The 18,355-nt window shown below is 47.3% G+C and overlaps 1 protein-coding gene across 9 annotated transcripts in view; it reads left to right on the forward strand.

The window, feature by feature from the left end:
- The window catches only part of scn8ab (sodium channel, voltage gated, type VIII, alpha subunit b), a 57,613-nt gene that overhangs the window by 28,746 nt on the left and 10,512 nt on the right, over positions 1 to 18,355 (forward strand). For 5 of the 9 annotated variants that reach the window (XM_041241593.1, XM_041241592.1, XM_041241591.1 and 2 more), the window contains exons 11-20: positions 394 to 681; positions 2,146 to 2,517; positions 6,862 to 6,997; positions 7,700 to 7,938; positions 8,093 to 8,266; positions 8,621 to 8,977; positions 9,551 to 10,021; positions 11,934 to 12,048; positions 13,195 to 13,349; positions 14,307 to 14,480. In XM_041241593.1, coding sequence (XP_041097527.1) covers positions 394 to 681; positions 2,146 to 2,517; positions 6,862 to 6,997; positions 7,700 to 7,938; positions 8,093 to 8,266; positions 8,621 to 8,977; positions 9,551 to 10,021; positions 11,934 to 12,048; positions 13,195 to 13,349; positions 14,307 to 14,480 — 2,481 coding nt within the window. The remainder of the gene's footprint in view (positions 1 to 393; positions 682 to 2,145; positions 2,518 to 6,861; positions 6,998 to 7,699; positions 7,939 to 8,092; positions 8,267 to 8,620; positions 8,978 to 9,550; positions 10,022 to 11,933; positions 12,049 to 13,194; positions 13,350 to 14,306; positions 14,481 to 18,355) is intronic. The other 4 variants (XM_041241596.1, XM_041241599.1, XM_041241595.1 and 1 more) reach the window with 1 other exon arrangement.

Raw genomic sequence — 18,355 nt, forward strand, 5'->3', positions numbered from 1 at the left:
AGTCTCCTCTCCTCTCTGTTTCCTCTCCTCTCCTCTCAGTGTCCTCTCACCCTCCTCTCAATCTCCTCTCAGTCTCCTCTCCTCTCCTCTCCTCTCAGCCTCCTCTCAATCTCTTCTCAGTCTCCTCTCCTCTCAGCCTCCTCTGTCTCCTCTCCTCTCCTTTCCTCTCCTCTCAGTCTCCTCTCCTGTCCTCTCCTGTGAGTCTCCTCTCCTCTCAGCCTCCTCTGTCTCCTCTCCTTTCCTCTCCTCTCAGTCTCCTCTCCTGTCCTCTCCTGTGAGATTCCTCTCCTCTCAGCCTCCTCTGTCTCCTCTCCTCTCCTCTCCTCTCAGTCTCCTCTCCTGTCCTCTCCTGTGAGTCTCCTCTCCTCTCAGCCTCCTCTGTCTCCTCCCCAGGCCGCAGCCACGGCTACCTCCGCAGGCACAGTGTCGGAGGACGCGGTGGAGGACGATGGGGGCGGGCGGATGTCCCGCAGCTCCTCCGAGATCTCCAAGCTGAGCTCCAAGAGTGCCAAGGAGCGGCGGAACCGCAAGAAGAAGTGGCGTCAGAAGGAGCAGTCGCGGGGCGAGGAGAAGGGAGACAGCGAGAAGTTCGTCAAGTCCGAGTCCGACGACGGCATCAAGAGGAAATTCCGCTTCCCCGGAGACAACCGGCTGGGCAGGAAGCTGTCCATCATGAACCAGGTACCAGCGGGGGGCGCCGCAGCCCGAGGAAGCGAAATAAGACTCCTATTGCAGAGCAGTGTCACCCATTCCAGGTTTTACTGCCAGCTTGATTAGCCCCAGTGTGTACAGGCAACAAGATCAGGGGTGTCTCGTTAAACTCCTAGTAAAACCAGGAATGGATCGAACCGCTGTGCAACGGCTGTAATCTCAGAATGTTAAAGTTCTGAATTTGAACCAGAGTGAAGGGCCGTGCCAATTCTGTCTGCAAGGAGTGCCTTATAAAAGCACCCCATTAAATGCACCCTGTCATTTTTGCAGTTTTCCGACGTTATACTTTGCATTTTGACCGTCCCGCTCTGTGCTGTACACTGCCTGCCTATTTTAAAATAAAGAGATCATATGTATTGCAAAATTCAAGTGCCGTGCACGTGATCTCAGGTCATCCCCTTTAAAAAAAAAAATAACAAAACCCAGGTTTGAGTCTCCATTTTCTATGGCTGTCTGCTAGCACAAGCACAGACAGTCTGCTTTGCATTCAGCATGTCTCTGACTGTAGATTAGTATTGTTGGCTGGTCTGCGACTGGATATAAATAACCTGCTTCCCAGCCCACACTGGAATTCTGTCAGCGACTCATAGCTCAGATCTCAGGGCAGAGGGCTGTGCTAACCTGTGTGCTTCACACGGCAGTTTTAACAGCAAGTACACAGTCGAGACGGGTCAGGCTGCCAGCAGGGCGGCGACATTTCGGGTGTGTGGCATTGGGGCAACAGAGAAGCAAACACAGCGAGTGGGGGGAAACAAGGGCTCTGGTGAAAAGTTTTGCGTCACCTAGAATTTTAGGATTGATACATCATTTTAAAGAAGCAAAAACAATGATATGAACGGGAGCTTTTAATTTTTTGTATTTAACATCATGCAATCAAAGAAATTACCAAATGAGATCGCAGTCGCTACCGGAAGCCATGATAGTAGCACAGTGTTTCATGGTAGATTTCGAAGTGCCACATTTTTCACTTTCCGTTTTTCATTAAGTGTAAGGAAAACTACAAAGCAGTGTGTAATTCAGTGTGTTAACGTAACATTATTGTTAGCAGGTTTCATTCGACTTTATGAAGCAAAATGAGTTCATTCTATAGTGATGCAAAACTTTTGGCCATAGCTGTACATAACTGTATACCCCTCTGTGTTACCAGACCTCTCTGTGCTTTACAATGCTAGCAGACCTCTCTGTGCTTTACAATGCTTCCCTATGCTTTACTAGACCTCTCTGTGCTTTACAATGCTTCCCTATGCTTTACCAGACCTCTCTGTCCTTTACAATACTTCCCTATGCTTTACCAGACCTCTCTGTCCTTTACAATGCTTGCCTATTCTTTTGCTGTGCTTTATTACACTGCACTGTGGTTTTTATAAGACTTTTGTAAGCACGGCTTGCTAACTGTGGTAATGCTGTCTCTGTGTCTCTCCCCTCCCCTCCCAGTCTCTGCTCAGCATCCCGGGCTCGCCCTTCCTCTCCCGGCACAACAGTCGCAGCAGCATCTTCAGCTTCAAGGGGCGCTCGAAGGACGCCGGCTCGGAGAACGAGTTTGCAGACGATGAGCACAGTACGGTGGAGGAGAGCGAGGGCCGGCGGGACTCCGTCTTCATCCCCGTGCGCAGGAACAGCTACAGCGGGTTCAGCCAGGGCAGCCGCTCCTCCAGGGTGGCCCCCGCCCTGCCGCACGGCGTGAAGAGGAACAGCACGGTGGACTGCAACGGCGTGGTGTCCTTAATCGGGGGCCCGGCCTCCACCTTGCCCGGGGGCCGTCTCCTGCCTGAGGTGATAATAGATAAGGCAGCTTCTGATGACAGTGTAAGGAAGGCAGTGAGTACATGAGTAAAAGGCATGGAGGCTCCTAACCCTTCTCTTTTTATTTCTCTGTATGCCGCCCTCTCCCGAAATAACAAAACAGAAGAAAAAAAACGACGAACAAGCCTAAAAAAACGAAAAATTATTCTTTTTATTACGATTTTACAAAAAATAAAAATGATTATTATTATTATTATTATTATTATTATTATTATTATTATTATTATCGGATCTGTCATCTTAAACGTCTCTTTTATATAGATTTTGAATTATGGCTCTCCTCGCGATCCTGAATAAGAGAATCAAACACAAGTAAAAGTGGTTTGTGATGCGTTTCTTATTTTTAACATCATTCAAAATGAGTCACAGTGTGGTAGAGGGGGTTAGGCCAATGAAAAGGGGGGTAAGGGAATAGATGTAGGTCAAGCTCAAGGTCAGTGAGTCCTTGTGTATTATCCCTTGCATAGCTGCTTAAACAGATACACACACAGCATGATAGACTCACCTGAGCCATGCTCCCTCCCACTGTCACTCCCAAAGCAGATTGCTGAGCTGGTAACGGCGAGTCAGGGCGCTCGAGTTCCCTTTTCTTTTAGTTTCAGGGACAGGTTCAGTGCATGCTGTAATTTTAACTGACTTTTTATCACTGACAAAATAAACATATTTAACTAGAACGATTTTTAACAAGCAATAAAAATAGAGCTTCCCGTTGAATTTGGGACACAGTTAGCTTTCTGGTGAAGGTGTGGAAAGCTGTGGGATAAACAAGGAGACTGGTTCTGTCAGGACCACAGTGTGTTCATCCCATCTTCTACTGGAAATGTACTTAGGGAAATAAACAAAAAAAACCCGATAATAACATTTTGTGCAGCTCATTAGGGTCACCTATTGGGGGTAATGAGTTTTGTAAAACCTCTGCATGTTTGTTCCAGTCAGTCGTTCTTGCATGGGAAGTATCAGGTAGATGGGAGGTGACCGTTGACCTTGACCTTTGCCCTTTTGCTCCTGTTTCCTGAGCCGCTCGGACCCTTCCCTACGCCCCCTACTGTACGTGACTTAAAACCGCAGGATCTCAGATGCCAGTTCCAAATTTCCAATTTGCATTTTGTTATGAGTTTTTTTTTTTTTTAAACTGATAACAGCTCCACCTAATTTCCTAACTTAATCTTTCTTGTCTCGCTCCGACTTGAACCCAGGTCTGTGCCACACACACCCCAACCCCAACCCCACCCCCCCCCCCCCCCCCCCCCCCGGCCGCAACCTCAAAGAACAGTGGCTTTGAACTGCGTGGGTCCTTTCGCAGTGTTTAGTTTTCCTTCCTCCGTCATTGAAAAAGACTTCCAGTTGAAGTATAATGCCATTGAATTTATTGAGTTGCTTGTAGTGTCTCTGAGCTCCACGCTGTTGGGTGTTTGAGATGTAAGATGGAAGATGAAAGCAGGGGCCACATTTTCAAAGCGCTTACCCCAGTCTTTAATTAGCTCCTTTTTTTTTTTTAAGAATGTTACAAAATGAAGAATTAATTAAAGATTAACGATATGGGCGTAAGTCTTGCAATTTGCATGAGTTTTAACCACTGATGTGGTTTTCAGATTTATTTACAGTGAATTATGATGAATTCATAATTGGGAGCATTTACTGTGTCGTTTGACAGCTACCACCATCGCTGATAACCCCCATTCTTTAAACCTGCTTGATGTGAAAGCAATATTACATTGTGCATTTTTGTAATTTTGTATATTTTTGTGTTGCATTTCTGTAGTGGATTTTGTCGTATCAAATATAAGCCCAGCTTGTGTGACTTTTGAAAACTCTACAGCTCTGGCCTTGTAGAATCAACACATTCTGCTTCATGGAGTCGAATGAAAGCTGCTGAATTATGTTACGTTAACACACTGAATTAAACACTCCGCTTTCTAGTTTTCCATGTACTTAACAAAAAAAAAAAACCTCAACAAAAATTTTTTAAATTTCCAAATCTAACACAGTCGTTGATGGATGAAATGGCAGCCATATCAGTACCAGAGATGATAGACAAAGAGAAGGGTAAGTGATACCTTTTACTGGACTAACAGTCATCATTCACAAGCTTTCAACACCTCAAAGGTCACCTCTTTCACCTGAAGAAGAGACCTTTGAGGTCTTGAAAGCTTGTGTATAATTACTGTTTAGTTGGTCCAATAAAAGGCATCACGTCTCCTTCTCTTTGTCTAAAATCTAACATGAAATACTGTTTCTACTATTGTGGCTTCCGCTAGACTTTTTTTTTTTTTGCAACATAATTTTGTAGATGCTTTGAATCCCTGATGTTAAACAAATATGTCCAATATCTTTTATTGTCTCAATCCTAAAATTCTAGGGGATGCAAAACTTTTGGCCAGAGCTGTAGCCATTTTCGAATTATTCGGGTTGCAAAAGAAAATACACCGTTAGGTACTTGAATAATAAGGTCTGAAATATTTATAGAGGCTTAGCTCTTTCACTGCGGTGCTTGCAGTGTTTCTGACGGCGAAGGCAGTATCACTAGTCTGTGTCTTTTTCTATTCGTCACGATCGTCAGTTTTTTCATCACGCTGATAGCTCTAATTCTGAACTGACAGCTGTGGAGGGTGGTTGGATGATACTTGCAGGCTTGTGGAAACAGTGATCCAAAAAACTTAACCAGTCTCTTACATAAGAACGGTTTAAATAAAATACAAAATTGAGAGTAGGTGAACGCATGCTGGCTTTCTCTACTGCCCCGGGACAGCATAAAACCCGTGAGTGTGTGTCGGGTTGGAGGAAGCAAGAGGAACGCTGCGTTATAATCCATCCCAAAAGTCCCCACTGAGATTTCCAAACCGCTGTTCCGTCGACACCTGCGACTCATTTTCCAAACCCAGACCCTTTTTTAAAATTTTATTTTTTTGCTGCTTTTTTTCCAAGCAACTTCTAGCTGAAGCCTAAACCCATGTAGATATGCTCCTTTCCAGTTAGCATGCTAGTCTGATGCCTTTCTACTTTGTCCAGTTGACTCTCTTCCTAGCATGGAAGTGGTGATGATGAGGAGGAGGATTCTTCGACCCCTCCTCTTGTGCACGATGCATGCGTGACGAAGGTCGATTCAAGGATAGATCGATCACCGGGGTTGGGTGGCTTCAGCGACGTGGTATTGGGAGTGGCAGTCTGTCACAGACTCTGTTCCCCCCAGTGCCCGTCCTGTGTGTGGGCTCGGATAGGGATGGGTTTGCCCACAGGGGGATGCGGCTTGTTCCAGAATGTCAAAGGGAGGCTGTTTGCTTGAACACTGGTTAATCTGTTCATCTCCATGTGGGCGTGACCTTCAAGAGCAAAAGCCTTTCGAAGGGATTTTCAGGTTGGAGACGAGAGGGCCGTCGCTCTATCCTTGAATCCTCATTTTAATAATTCTAATTCCACACTGATGAATCCTTACCAAAGACTATCACTGTGTTACGTGATGGGCAGCAGGCAGTGTTGCAGAAATCCAGCACAGCTGGAAGGCTAGCTCAGGTTTGTGTAGAGAAGGCTCTTTATGCAGTGGGGCTCTTTCATTCCTGTCCAGGACTTTGTTCCAACCCTAGCTCTTGAGTCACGGTGTCCAGAGCCTTGTTTGAATTCAGTGTCCTGGTCGGAACAAAGTCCTGAGCTGGAAGGAATGGACTGAAAGATCCACTGATCCAGCGTTCGTGGTTTCTCCTGAGTCAGCCTGCATTGGAATGACCAATCTCATTCTAAAAGCTCTGCATAGTTAATGGCGCTCTAAGTATTTCCACAGATAATGACTAATAAAAGAGCAATCCTGGCTCTGAATGATTTTTGTGGAAGTGAGTGATGAACGGGGGCAGTGACTGCAATCAGGCATGGTGCTGCACCCCCACTGCCTGCCTGCCTGCCGCCCTGGCACTGTGCTCATGCAGAGTTTGTTGTGATCACAGTGACGTCCACTGTGACCAGTGCCCGCTGTCTCCTTGCATCCCCAAGCCCCCTGAGGCAAGAGGCTAGCAAATTAGCCAGCTGCACCTCCCCCCCCCTCTTCTTAATGTTAAGTAGCTTGCATTATAAAGACACACCTGTGTGTGCGGGGCAGCTGAAATGAGATACAGGGGTCAGTGTGTGCTACACTCTATTGATCCAGCACTCACTGTTTGCTGGGCCGAGGACTCTACTCTGCTAGGTCTGTTTCGACGGCGTTTCTGCTGAGAAATGACCTTCCTCCATCCTTAAACATCAGGCCACCTTCTGGGCAGTTTTTGCATGCAAGGTGCCCGTGTGGTGTGCGTGTGCGTGCGTGTGTGTGTGTGTGTGTGCTTTACACATGTTCTGATTGCCCTTGGTCGACCTCCACAGCAAACCACCGAGGGGGAGATGAAGAAGAAGCACCCGGGCTCACTGATGGTGTCTGTGGACCAGCTGAACACCTCCTTCGCAGGAAAGGACCGGGCCAACAGCGTGATGAGCGTGCTGACCAACACCCTGGTGGAAGGTACGCCACGGCTGTGAAACGGGACTCGAACCCGCACTCTTGTGTCTTCTGTGCCAGCTCTTCACCTCTTCAAGAGCCTTGTTTGAACTCAGTGACCACTACGGTCCTGGTTGGAGCAAAGTCCAGCGTTACCTTAGTGTCTCTTCTTCTTGAATGTTAGGTTGATAAACACTAACACACACACACACACACACACACACACACACACAACGATATTCAGAGAACTGTTGCCTTCTTTATATTGGTGTGTGTAACAGAACTGGGACAGCATGCTGACGGATATCCCTCATGTAACTAACCAAGCCCACCCCGCCCCCTTCCCTCAGGGTCTTGAAGAGACACAGGTTTGCAGTTACTGCACGTATAGCAACATACCACACACATACAAAAGCACAGCCAATTAAACAAGACAATCCTGGCATCTGTTTAATGGATCTAAATGGGGGCAGATCTTAATAACTCCACCTTGTGATAAGATGTGGTCAGTTTTGAGGCTTTAGTAAATGCATATTAAAAATCTTGGGAAAACCTCCAAAAATACCACGATAAACTTGTGTGAGGCCAGCATGGTAGAGGTTTGTCTAGAGAAGGTTGGTTCCTCTTGGGTCTCCTCGAATCCAGTCCTTCCCTTAGTGACCGAGCTGCCGCTGTTGTGCGAAGGCAGCGTGCCTGGTTCATCACGTTTTCCTGGTTTGGTTGCAGAGCTGGAGGAATCCCAGCGGAAGTGCCCTCCCTGCTGGTACAAGTTTGCCAACACCTTTCTGATCTGGGAATGCTGCCCCCTCTGGATTCGGATCAAGGAGATCATGAACATGATCGTGATGGACCCCTTCGTGGACCTGGCCATCACCATCTGCATCGTCCTCAACACCCTCTTCATGGCCATGGAGCAGTATCCCATAACCCCACATTTTGAGAAGGTCTTGTCGGACGGAAACCTGGTAAGTTGCTTTTTTTTTTCCTTGGGGGGGGGTTGTTGTATGTTTTATTTATTTTTTAAATATTATTTAGTCATTTAGCAGGTGCTTCGGTGTTTTGCTCGTTTTGTTGATGGTTATGGTGAAAGTGTCATTAAGTGTTTCTGTATGGCTACAGATCTTCACCGGCATCTTCACAGCAGAAATGATGATGAAGCTCATCGCAATGGACCCCTACTACTACTTCCAGGAGGGCTGGAACATCTTCGATGGCTTCATTGTCAGCCTCAGTTTGATGGAGCTGGGTCTGTCCGACGTTGAAGGGCTGTCCGTGCTGCGATCCTTCCGATTGGTAAAAACAACACTAAGATTCCTTTTCCCATGATTGTAGCTCCACTCTCAACACTGCAGAGCGCTCTAGCAGTATAGGAAAGAGAACTCCACTCTCCACACTGCAGAGCGCTCTAGCAGTATAGGAAAGAGAACTCCACTCTCCACACTGCAGAGCGCTCTAGCAGTATAGGATAAATTTCGGTATAAGGCATTGAATTAGTTATGCCGAGATTCTGTAGAGGTGGCGCTGAAGTAAGCTGAGAGTTATATACAAAAAATTAATAATAATAATGATCTTCTCCTCCACAGTTTGTGTGATACTTTCAAAGGAAACCTGCGCGTTCGCTTTTAAAACCTGCTTCTCGTTTCTCAGCTGAGAGTGTTCAAGCTGGCCAAGTCGTGGCCCACGCTGAACATGCTGATCAAGATCATCGGAAACTCTGTGGGGGCGCTGGGGAACCTGACCCTGGTGCTGGCCATCATCGTCTTCATCTTCGCCGTGGTGGGGATGCAGCTCTTCGGCAAGAGCTACAAGGACTGCGTGTGCAAGATCAACAAGACCTGCGAGCTGCCACGCTGGCACATGAACGACTTCTTCCACTCGTTCCTCATCGTGTTCCGCGTGCTGTGCGGGGAGTGGATCGAGACCATGTGGGACTGCATGGAGGTGGCGGGACAGACCATGTGCCTCATTGTCTTCATGATGGTCATGGTCATCGGGAACTTAGTGGTGCGTACCGGTGGCTCTCGGAGGCTTTTTAAAATCCACCTTCTGAGTCACCTGTTAAACATTACCAGTGACGGTATTAGACGCGACTACCCTCGGTGCAGGAGGGACAATTTAATATTCTCTCTAGATTTTGATCTTTTTTTAATAAGCTCTGATATTATTTTATAATGTTTTTTTTTTTGTTTTATGTCTTTTTGTATTGGTAAAGTTTTTCTATAGTAAGGTTTAATATTTTAAACCTTACTGTTTCTCTCAATGCTCTTACTGTGTTTATTACATTAGATGTTTGGGCAAATTACAAGACACTGTTTCTCTCTCTCTCTCTCCCTCTCTCTCTGTCTCTCTTTTTCTCCCCATCCCTCTCTCTTTTTCTCTCCCCCACCCCTTTCTCTCTCTCCCCCTTTCTCCCTCTCTCGCTCTCTCCGCCTCTTTCTTTCTCTCTCTCTCCCCCCTCTTTCTCTCTCCCCTCTTTCTCTCCGCCTCTTTCTCTCACTCCTCTCCCTCTCTCTCTCTCTCTCTCTTTCCCTCCCCCTCTTTCTCTTTCTCTCTCTCTCCCCTTCTCTCTGCCCCCAGGTATTGAACTTGTTCCTGGCCTTGCTGCTCAGCTCATTCAGCGCTGACAATCTGGCCGCCACGGACGACGACGGGGAGATGAACAACCTCCAGATCTCCGTCATCCGCATCAAGACGGGCATCGCCTGGTTCAAGGCCAAGGTGCGCCTCTGCGTGGCGTCGCACTTCAAGAAAAAAGCCGCGGATGAGGTGAAGCCGCTGGACGACATGTACGACAGGAAGCTGAACTGCATCGGGAACCACACCGGCGCCATCATCAACCGTGACATGGACTACCAGAAGAATGGGAACGGCACCACCAGCGGCATCGGCAGCAGCGTGGAGAAGTACCTGATCGACGAGGACCGGCTCAGCTTCATCCACAACCCCAACCTGACCGTGCGCGTGCCCATCGCCGTCGGGGAGTCCGACTTCGAGAACCTCAACACTGAGGACTTCAGCAGCGAGTCGGACATCGAGAACAGCAAAGACGTGTCTCGCCTCCCCCCATCCCTCTCCTCCCCTTCGAGAACCCCTCAGCCCTCCTCTCTCCGAACAGCAAAGACGTGAGATGGGAGAGAGGGGGGAGAGGAGGGGGAGAGGGGAGGGGAGGAGAGAGGAGAGAGGAGAGAGTGCGACTCTTATCGGACTGTGTGGACAACCTCTTGTTGCAACTCACAGAGTCTTACAAACGTTTATTTCGAACCACATATAATTGGTGTTAGTATTATTATTTATTATTATTATTATTATTATTATTATTATTATTATTTTTTTTTTTTTTTCTGCTGGGCTGAAGGCTTTCTTTTTTAAAATCCCAGTTATTTGTTTTTTTTTACCCATCGCTTGTAGAAGTAATCCCCTGGAGACGCAGGCAGCGTCTCTTGACCCCCCCCCCCCCCCCAATCAGGAACTGCAGAGACACACTCAGTGAAGACAGACGCGTTCCCTACTCACACTGCACTGCTCGGGAATGAGTGTGCACTCCAGCCAGCTCCCGTCACCTTGACCCACTTTCAGAGAAATCTCAGCACACCGGTGTGTGTGTGTCTGTGTGTGTGTCTGGGTGCCTGTGTCTCTGTGCCTGTCTGTGTGTGTGTGTGTTTGTGTGTTTGTGTGTGTGTGTGTGTCTGTGTTTGCCTGTGTGTGTGTGTGTGTGTGTGTGTGTTTGTGTGTGTGTGTGTGTCTGGGTGCTGTGTGTGTGTGTGTGTGTGTGTGTGTGTGTGTCTGTGTGTGTGTGTGTTTGCTTGTGTGTGTGTGTGTCTGGGTGCCTGTGTGTGTGTGTGTGTGTGTGTGTGTGCGTGTGTGTGTGTGTGTGTGTGTGTGTGTGTGTGTGTACATTATTCATTGTATCATTACATCACTATATTATTATGACACTGTCCCTGCTGCACGTTGGGAGGAGAATCTCGATTATTCTGGAAGGAGTCTTCGTTGAAACAGGGTGCCGTTGGGTTACATTTGCAGGGAAGCTGCAGAAGGGGGCGGAGTCTCATCCCAGCAAAGCTGTGTTTCCCTTCTGGGATTTCAACTCAATTTGTCTACATTTCTCCGGTCAATAAATTATGAGGCGCTGCTGCTGCTGCTGCTTCAGCCTTCCGGAGACTGTGAGAGAGGCGGTGGAGGAGCGCAGGAGCAGCAGAGACATAACAAGGAGAGCCGTCTATCTGCTCAGCTGACTCTCATGTACACAGCGCTTATTTATTCTTTATCATTCAGCAGCCTGCTTGTTAGTCCTCCAACACTGTGAGGGAAATGAACAAGCGAGACACGCACCACTGAGCCTGAGCGATTTCATGAAGTCCCCTTCCTCACGACGATGGCAAGGGAAATGAACAAGCGAGACACGCACCACTGAGCCTGAGCGATTTCGTGAAGTCCCCTTCCTCACGACGATGGCAGCACGCTGTTAATGCTGTTTAATTGCTGCTCGTGGCTGGTCAAGCCTGTGGCACCAAAAATGCCCCACAGTGCACTTCGTTATTTACCAGGGTTCAGTAACACAGAGGCTCTGCTGGTGTCAGGCTGACCAGGGTTCAGTAACACAGAGGCTCTGCTGGTGTCAGGCAGACCAGGGTTCAGTAACACAGAGGCTCTGCTGGTGTCAGGCTGACCAGGGTTCAGTAACACAGAGGCTCTGCTGGTGTCAGGCTGACCAGGGTTCAGTAACACAGAGGCTCTGCTGGTGTCAGGCTGACCAGGGTTCAGTAACACAGAGGCTCTGCTGGTGTCAGGCTGACCAGGGTTCAGTAACACAGAGGCTCTGCTGGTGTCAGGCTGACCAGGGTTCAGTAACACAGAGGCTCTGCTGGTGTCAAGCTGACCAGGGTTCAGTAACACAGAGGCTCTGCTGGTGTCAAGCTGACCAGGGTTCAGTAACACAGAGGCTCTCCTTTCCTTCCAGATGGATGACACCAGCTCCTCTGAAGGGAGTACTATCGATATCAAGCCAGATGCAGAGGAGGTAGTGGTGGATCAGCCAGAGGAATACGTGGACCCTGCGGCCTGCTTCACAGACGGTGGGTTCAGCTTAAGGGTTAAAAACACATATATATTAGGTGTGTTCTTAGAGTTTAAACGTTACCCAAACATCAGGAGTTTCTGATCCGGTCTAAGTGCTATCAGAAAGGTTGCAGGTGAAACCTTAGTGTTTAAAGTTGAAACGATGCAGCAGGTTTATCAAACCCGGCATCTGTAACATTCAGGTTTAACTGCAAAAAGGCAAACGGAGATTTCTGCGCCCTCCCTATTTTGAAAATAAACAAGCCACGCACATAATATGAAAATGCCCAATTCTTAAAAATGTCAAACGTTTCGTCTCTCGCCTGTCTTCACTGGAGCGCGAGCTCCAGAATAAAAAGACATTAAGGGTGACATTGCGAAAAAGTAAGTGAAGGGGTTGTTAAAACTGTTTAAAGAGCGTAACCAGAAAAATGTATTTTCATCGTTAACGTCCTCACAGCTTTTTACATGTATCTTTTGAAGTCTGTTTCAGAGCTGTTTTCACAGTGTCTGCTCTAGTGCACTGGGGTTTGAGATCTGCTCTCTGAATCGCTGCAGGAAGAGCGTTTCTGTTCCGCACCACGTCACGGACCGTTGTCGCTGTGTGACAATGCGGGCAACCATCCTGACGCTATCAGAGCACTAGAGCAGACATTGTGAAAAGAGATCCGAAACAGACTTCAAAGTTGTAAGTGCAAAAAGCAGCCAGGATGTTAACGATGAAAAGAAGAATGACAGGTGCGTTATTTAAACACGTGGGGAAGAGTAACGCTGTATTTTTCCGGAACCCTGCTAATTACTCGTTCGGATTAGCCCCTGTCCAGACCCTAACATGCATATGGGAGAAAATTGTAATAATTTGCTGGCTACAGCGCACTGCTGTATAAACATTTTTAAATTGCTGTCAGTTTTTCACGAAGTATATAGTGTGTAATTCAGCATGCTGACGTAACATTATTCAGCAGGTTTCATTCATAGAAAATGTGTTAATTCTATAGGGCGATGCAAAGCTTTTGACCGTAGCTGTAGTTGTGTAGTTCATGCAACACCCTTATTTAAAAACGAGGCGCCTTCACTTTTTTCTCAAGCGGGCTGGTGGTTTTCGGGGTCCAGGTTGCACCCTGCCCTGTGATCTCTCACTCGCCCCTCCTTCTTCCCTCCAGGGTGTGTGGCGCGGTACAAGTGCTGCCAGGTGAGCATACTGGAGGGCAAGTGGAAGCACTGGTGGTTCCTGAGAAAGACCTGCTATCTGATTGTGGAGCACAACATCTTTGAGAGTTTCATCATCTTCATGATCCTGCTCAGCAGCGGGGCGCTGGTACGTCTCGTCTCCGGGAGCAGGGGGGGTCCTCATGGTTGCTGTCCCGACTGTGCCCTGACGTCTCTAAAGCCGAGGGAACACGAAGCCACTTTTTCAGGAACGGTGGCTTGAAACCTGGTTGCAGGAGACAGAGTTTGAGGCAGCTGTATCAAACCCCCAAATCTCCACTGGCCTGTAGTCTCCTGAAACCAAGTTCCAAGCCACAAATCCTCAGCTTTAGAAAAGTGTAGCACAGAGAAGTGATTGCTGGGGGTGCAATGTTCTCTCTCTCTCTCTCTCTCTCTCCCTCTCTCTCTTTAGAAAAGGTAGCATCGACGAGAGGTGAGGAGGGGTGGATAGGGAGAGGTCTCTCTTCTCTATCTGTGGCTCGAGGTCGCTATCAACAGCAGGAGAGAGAGCCTCTCCGTCGCTAAACTATCCACTCTCTCTCTCTCGTCGTCAGAGAGCAGGAGAGAGAATCTTCGCTCTCTCTGAGGACGAGGTAGAAGAGAGAGAGAGGCAGCTCTCTCTTCTCTAGAGCTTCTTAGTCCGTGTGAGGAGAGAGAGAGTATCAGAGGAGCAGAGGTCTCTCTATATTGGTCTCGGCGGGGGAAGCTACCTCTCTCTCTCTCCTCTCTCTCTCTCTCTCTCTCTCTCTCTCCCTCTCTCTCTCTCTCTCTCTCTCTCTCTCTCCTCTCTCTCTCTCTCTCTCTCTCTCTCTCTCTCTCTCTCTCTCTCTCTCTCTCTCTCCCCTCTCTCTCCCTCTCTCTCTCTCTCTCTCTCTCCCTCTCTCTCTCTCTCCCTCTCTCTCTCTCTCCCCCTCTCTCTCTCCCTCTGTCCCCCTCCCTCCCCCCCCCCCCCCCCACCCCCCCCCCCTCCCTCTCCCTCCCCCCCTCTCCCCCCTCCCTCCCCCCTCTCTCTCTCTCTCCTCTCTCTCTCTCTCTCTCACTCTCTGTCACACTCTCTCTCTCTCAGGCCTTTGAGGATGTCTACATCGAGCAGAGGAAGACGATCCGTACCATCCTGGAGTATGCGGACCAGGTCTTCACCTACATCTTCATCCTGGAGATGCTGCTCAAGTGGGTGGCATACGGCTTCGTTAAGTACTTCACCAACGCCTGGTGCTGGCTGGATTTCTTCATTGTCGACGTATGTATCCTTCTCTGCTCCCTTTCTCCCCCTTTCTCCCCTCTCCCAAACTCGCCTCATTATAATCCCAGAACTGTCTTCCTGCTCTGCGCCTCATTGATTGGGTCCACACAGCTTTAAAAGAAACATTGTCGCTTATGAGGATGGAAGCAAGACTCCCGTTGTGTAGCGGTTTCACCCATCCCACGTTTTGCTACCAGCTTGATTAGCCCCAGGTAACAAGCTCAGGCGTGTCTTACTAACTGGAGTGGATCAAAGTGCTATGCAAGGGGAGTCTTATTTCCATCCCCTGTGCTAACACCTGGTACCACACTAGGTGAAAGGTTAAAGCTTTTCAAGCCACGCTTTCAGAGCTAATGGAAAGTGTGGGTTTGCTGTAACGCGTGGTTCTTTCCAAGCTGATCACGGGAGCGCCGAGCAGGAACGAGAGACGGAGTGGGTTGCTTTAGCAGCGTCTCTGGGTCCTGCTTTCGGACCGCCCGCCCGCCTGCCTGCCTGTGGTTTCCCTGTTGTCCATCTGGGGACAGATCAGACTACCCTTCCCCGTTATGATTCTCTTTGAATTGATTTTCAAAGCGTTTACTCGGGTCTTTAATTAATTCATGCCTATTTTATTTTATATTTTTTTAAATTAATTTTACAGAACCAAAATCAAACAACTAAGTCCCGTGATTTGAAGTTCTCTTGAGCTCAGGGTGTTTGCTACTGGTTTGTAAAATTTTTACATGATTATTCCCTCTTTTTAAGAAAAACAATATGAGTTAATTGAAGACTGGAGTTAATGCTTCTGAGGGTGTCTGTTAATATGCTCAGGACCTTGTTGCCTATTGGCTCCCAGTGTATGTGGTGAAGTCCTGCAGGCTACAGTATGTAACTACATGGGTGAATGCAGGTGGATTATGACACTTGATATAGAGTGAGAGTGCACCCCCGGGTGGGCCTGAAGGGGGCGTTGTGCATATGTGAAAAGGATTGCAGCCAGCAAGATAACTTCACAGTTCCTCCTGCACCTGTGAAACACTGCCACTCACCGGGAGGGAGAGAGGGAGAGAGAAACATGTTAAAACATGACATCTGGTACTAAAATAACTTCTCAGTTTGTTTGCCTTGCCTTCCAGGAAGCCTTACTTCCTGTGTCATTTTACCCCAGCATTGTCTTCAGGTGGGGGGGTGGGTCAAAGCATGTTATAGGCTGCAAGGTGATGGCAATCAGCAGGGGAAGCATCTGATTGGTTACTGACAGAAATTAACGTAGTGAAGGGGAGGGGACAATTTCACATAACCCAGGAAGTACAAGACAGTCTAAAAGCACGGCGTGCAAACTGAGATTTCTCTAAGCTAAGTAGTAGGAGGCATCATGTTTCAAATGTTTCTTTGATAACTGTGAATTTGAGCCCTTGTCCTGAACGGATGTGCGTTGCAGTGAAGATTGTATGTTTCAGTGAATGGTTAGTGGTTCCTGGTGACTCTCTGGAGCAGACCTGGGGTCAGAGTTACTGTTGTAGTCGTGCAATTCGGAATGAATTGCCCAGGATGGATGGATGAACCAGACAGCGAAGAGCATTTAAATGAGAGCGCAGTAGAGAGATAGCTAGTCTAATTCAGGCCCATACAAAATCTGCTTCTTAATTATAATTACAGCCCCTGCGAAAAAACGATATCCAGATTTATTTTAATATCATTTTTCGTTTTATTTTTTCACAAAAATATACAGATTAATAAAATAACTCAAACAGATGTATATAAATAAAAACAAAGCATACATCATGTTTTAACTGCATATATATTTGTTATTAAACATTATCTGCTTGCACAGAAAAATAATTTCGTTACCATAATTTCTCATTAGTGGCAGTGATGGTAGCGTGCGTGAAGTCCCTCACTATTTTTAATGGCCTGACTATACAGTAAATACTGCCCATGCCCTCTATAAAAACACAGTAAGATCAGATATGTTCATAATGCTCTTCTATTGCACAGTCAGCAATCCTCCCATTGAAAAATAAAAACAGGGATTGTATTTCAATCCCATTGCATTGAAGCAGGGCTCCTGTACACAAGAAGCTCGGAGTTTCTCAGTATTTAAACACACAGCAAAGCAGATTCGTTCATTCAAATCCATTCAAAGCCAGAGCAGCATTTGCTGCAGAGAACCTGCACGTGGTTATTTTGTGAGCGGCACGCGCCCTCTTGTGCTCAGATTCTTTGCAGCCTTGTTTAATTGTTAATGCCTGGTTCAGTTGTTTTAGAAACAGGTGCCTCTTCTCTTCCATCACAGTTTTAACGACTCGCTCCAGATTCTGCGTCTGTGCAAGCGCTAGTCCCAGCCTCCGTTTCCTTTCACACCGCGTCCACGGTAACGGCTGAGCCTTGACAACTGCAAGATTGCAAGCGCTTATTGCAAGTGTTTTTGGTATAAACCTCGCAATTTAAAAATTGCAATTCTGTGCTTGCTTTATAATTAATTTTCGTTTCATTTCGTGTTATTTGTGAAAAAACATGGGGCTCTAGTTATAATGAATTGTATGTGTGCTATTGGTAACACGCTCAAGGTAAACTTACTCTACACAGATAAAGCTATTATGCCCAGTTCACTGCAGGGATGGAAATGAGACCCCATAGCTCATGGATCCATTCCGTGTTTTACTATGAGTTTAATAAGACACGCCTGAGCTTGTTGCCTGTGCACTGGGGCTAATCAAGCTGGCTGTAAAACCTGGAATGGGTGAAAGGTGCAATAGGAGTCTTATTCCCATCCCTGCAGTCAGCCTCTTTTTTGTGCTGAAAAGTTATGGGGTGCGTTCACAGGGATCATTCTGTGCAGATTCTGTGCCGAGTCTGACCAGATTAGCCAATGGGTGCGTTCACAAAGATCCTTCTTAGAAGATGATTGGCTGAATTGGTCAGATTCTGCCCAGAATCTGCGCAGAATGATCTCCGTGATCGCACCCATGGTCGGAGGCTCCTTGTGCTGTAGCAGCTGCAAGGGTTGCAGGGTAAATGAAGTTTGAGTGCCCTTCATTCTTTGCAGCTACTTTGGCCCCAGATCCTGAGTGAACGACTGGCTGTCTGGGAGCCCCAGTAAATATCAGCACATTGTATCTTTCCTTGTTTTAAGGTTGCACAGAAATGGTCTGCATTATGAGGTTATAAAGGGTAAGTGAGACTGTGTGGAGTGTCTCTTACTTCATCGATGCTGTTTCTCTGCTGTGCCGGGATTGCCTTGCTCACTGTACTGCAACGCGTGTACGATGCTGGCTGCTGTCTGCACACGCGAACGCAGCCCGACGCCTGGATCTGTGCGTGTGTGTGTGTGTGTGTGTGTGCGTGTGCGTGTGCGTGTGTGTTTTGCGAGCTTGCTGACTTTCAAATCTATTCTTTCATTTTATTTTTGCATTGAAGTGCTGGTTTTCATTGGGGTGTGTGCGTGTGTATATCTGTGTGATGTTCTCAAGTTGTTGTTTTTATTATTATTATTATTATTATTATTATTATTATTATTATTATTATTATTATTATTTTTTTTCTGATGTATCACAGCTAGAGATTTCACCACCTTCCCTTTGCAGAGCGCTCAGAAGATCAGGATCACTTCAACTTCGCTTTGGATTTTGGGGGTCAGACCCAAAATAGTGAGGTCCCCGGGGGCCGGCTGAAGGTGAAAAACCACGAGATCATTAATCGTAGACCAAGGTGGAATCTTTAGGAAACAAAAAAAAGCATTTACTGGCCCTCGAGATCCAATCCAGTCCAGGTTTTTACTCCAAGCAGGTTCTAATGTAGTTAATTGAAGCTGCTGAGAGGCAGTTAACTGATTTAGGACCTGGTTGGAATGAAGACCAGGACTGGAATTGATCTCAAGGGCCAGAGTTGAG

This window comes from Polyodon spathula, unplaced genomic scaffold, assembly GCF_017654505.1.
Source record: "Polyodon spathula isolate WHYD16114869_AA unplaced genomic scaffold, ASM1765450v1 scaffolds_796, whole genome shotgun sequence".
In the NCBI taxonomy this organism is placed as follows: domain Eukaryota; kingdom Metazoa; phylum Chordata; class Actinopteri; order Acipenseriformes; family Polyodontidae; genus Polyodon; species Polyodon spathula.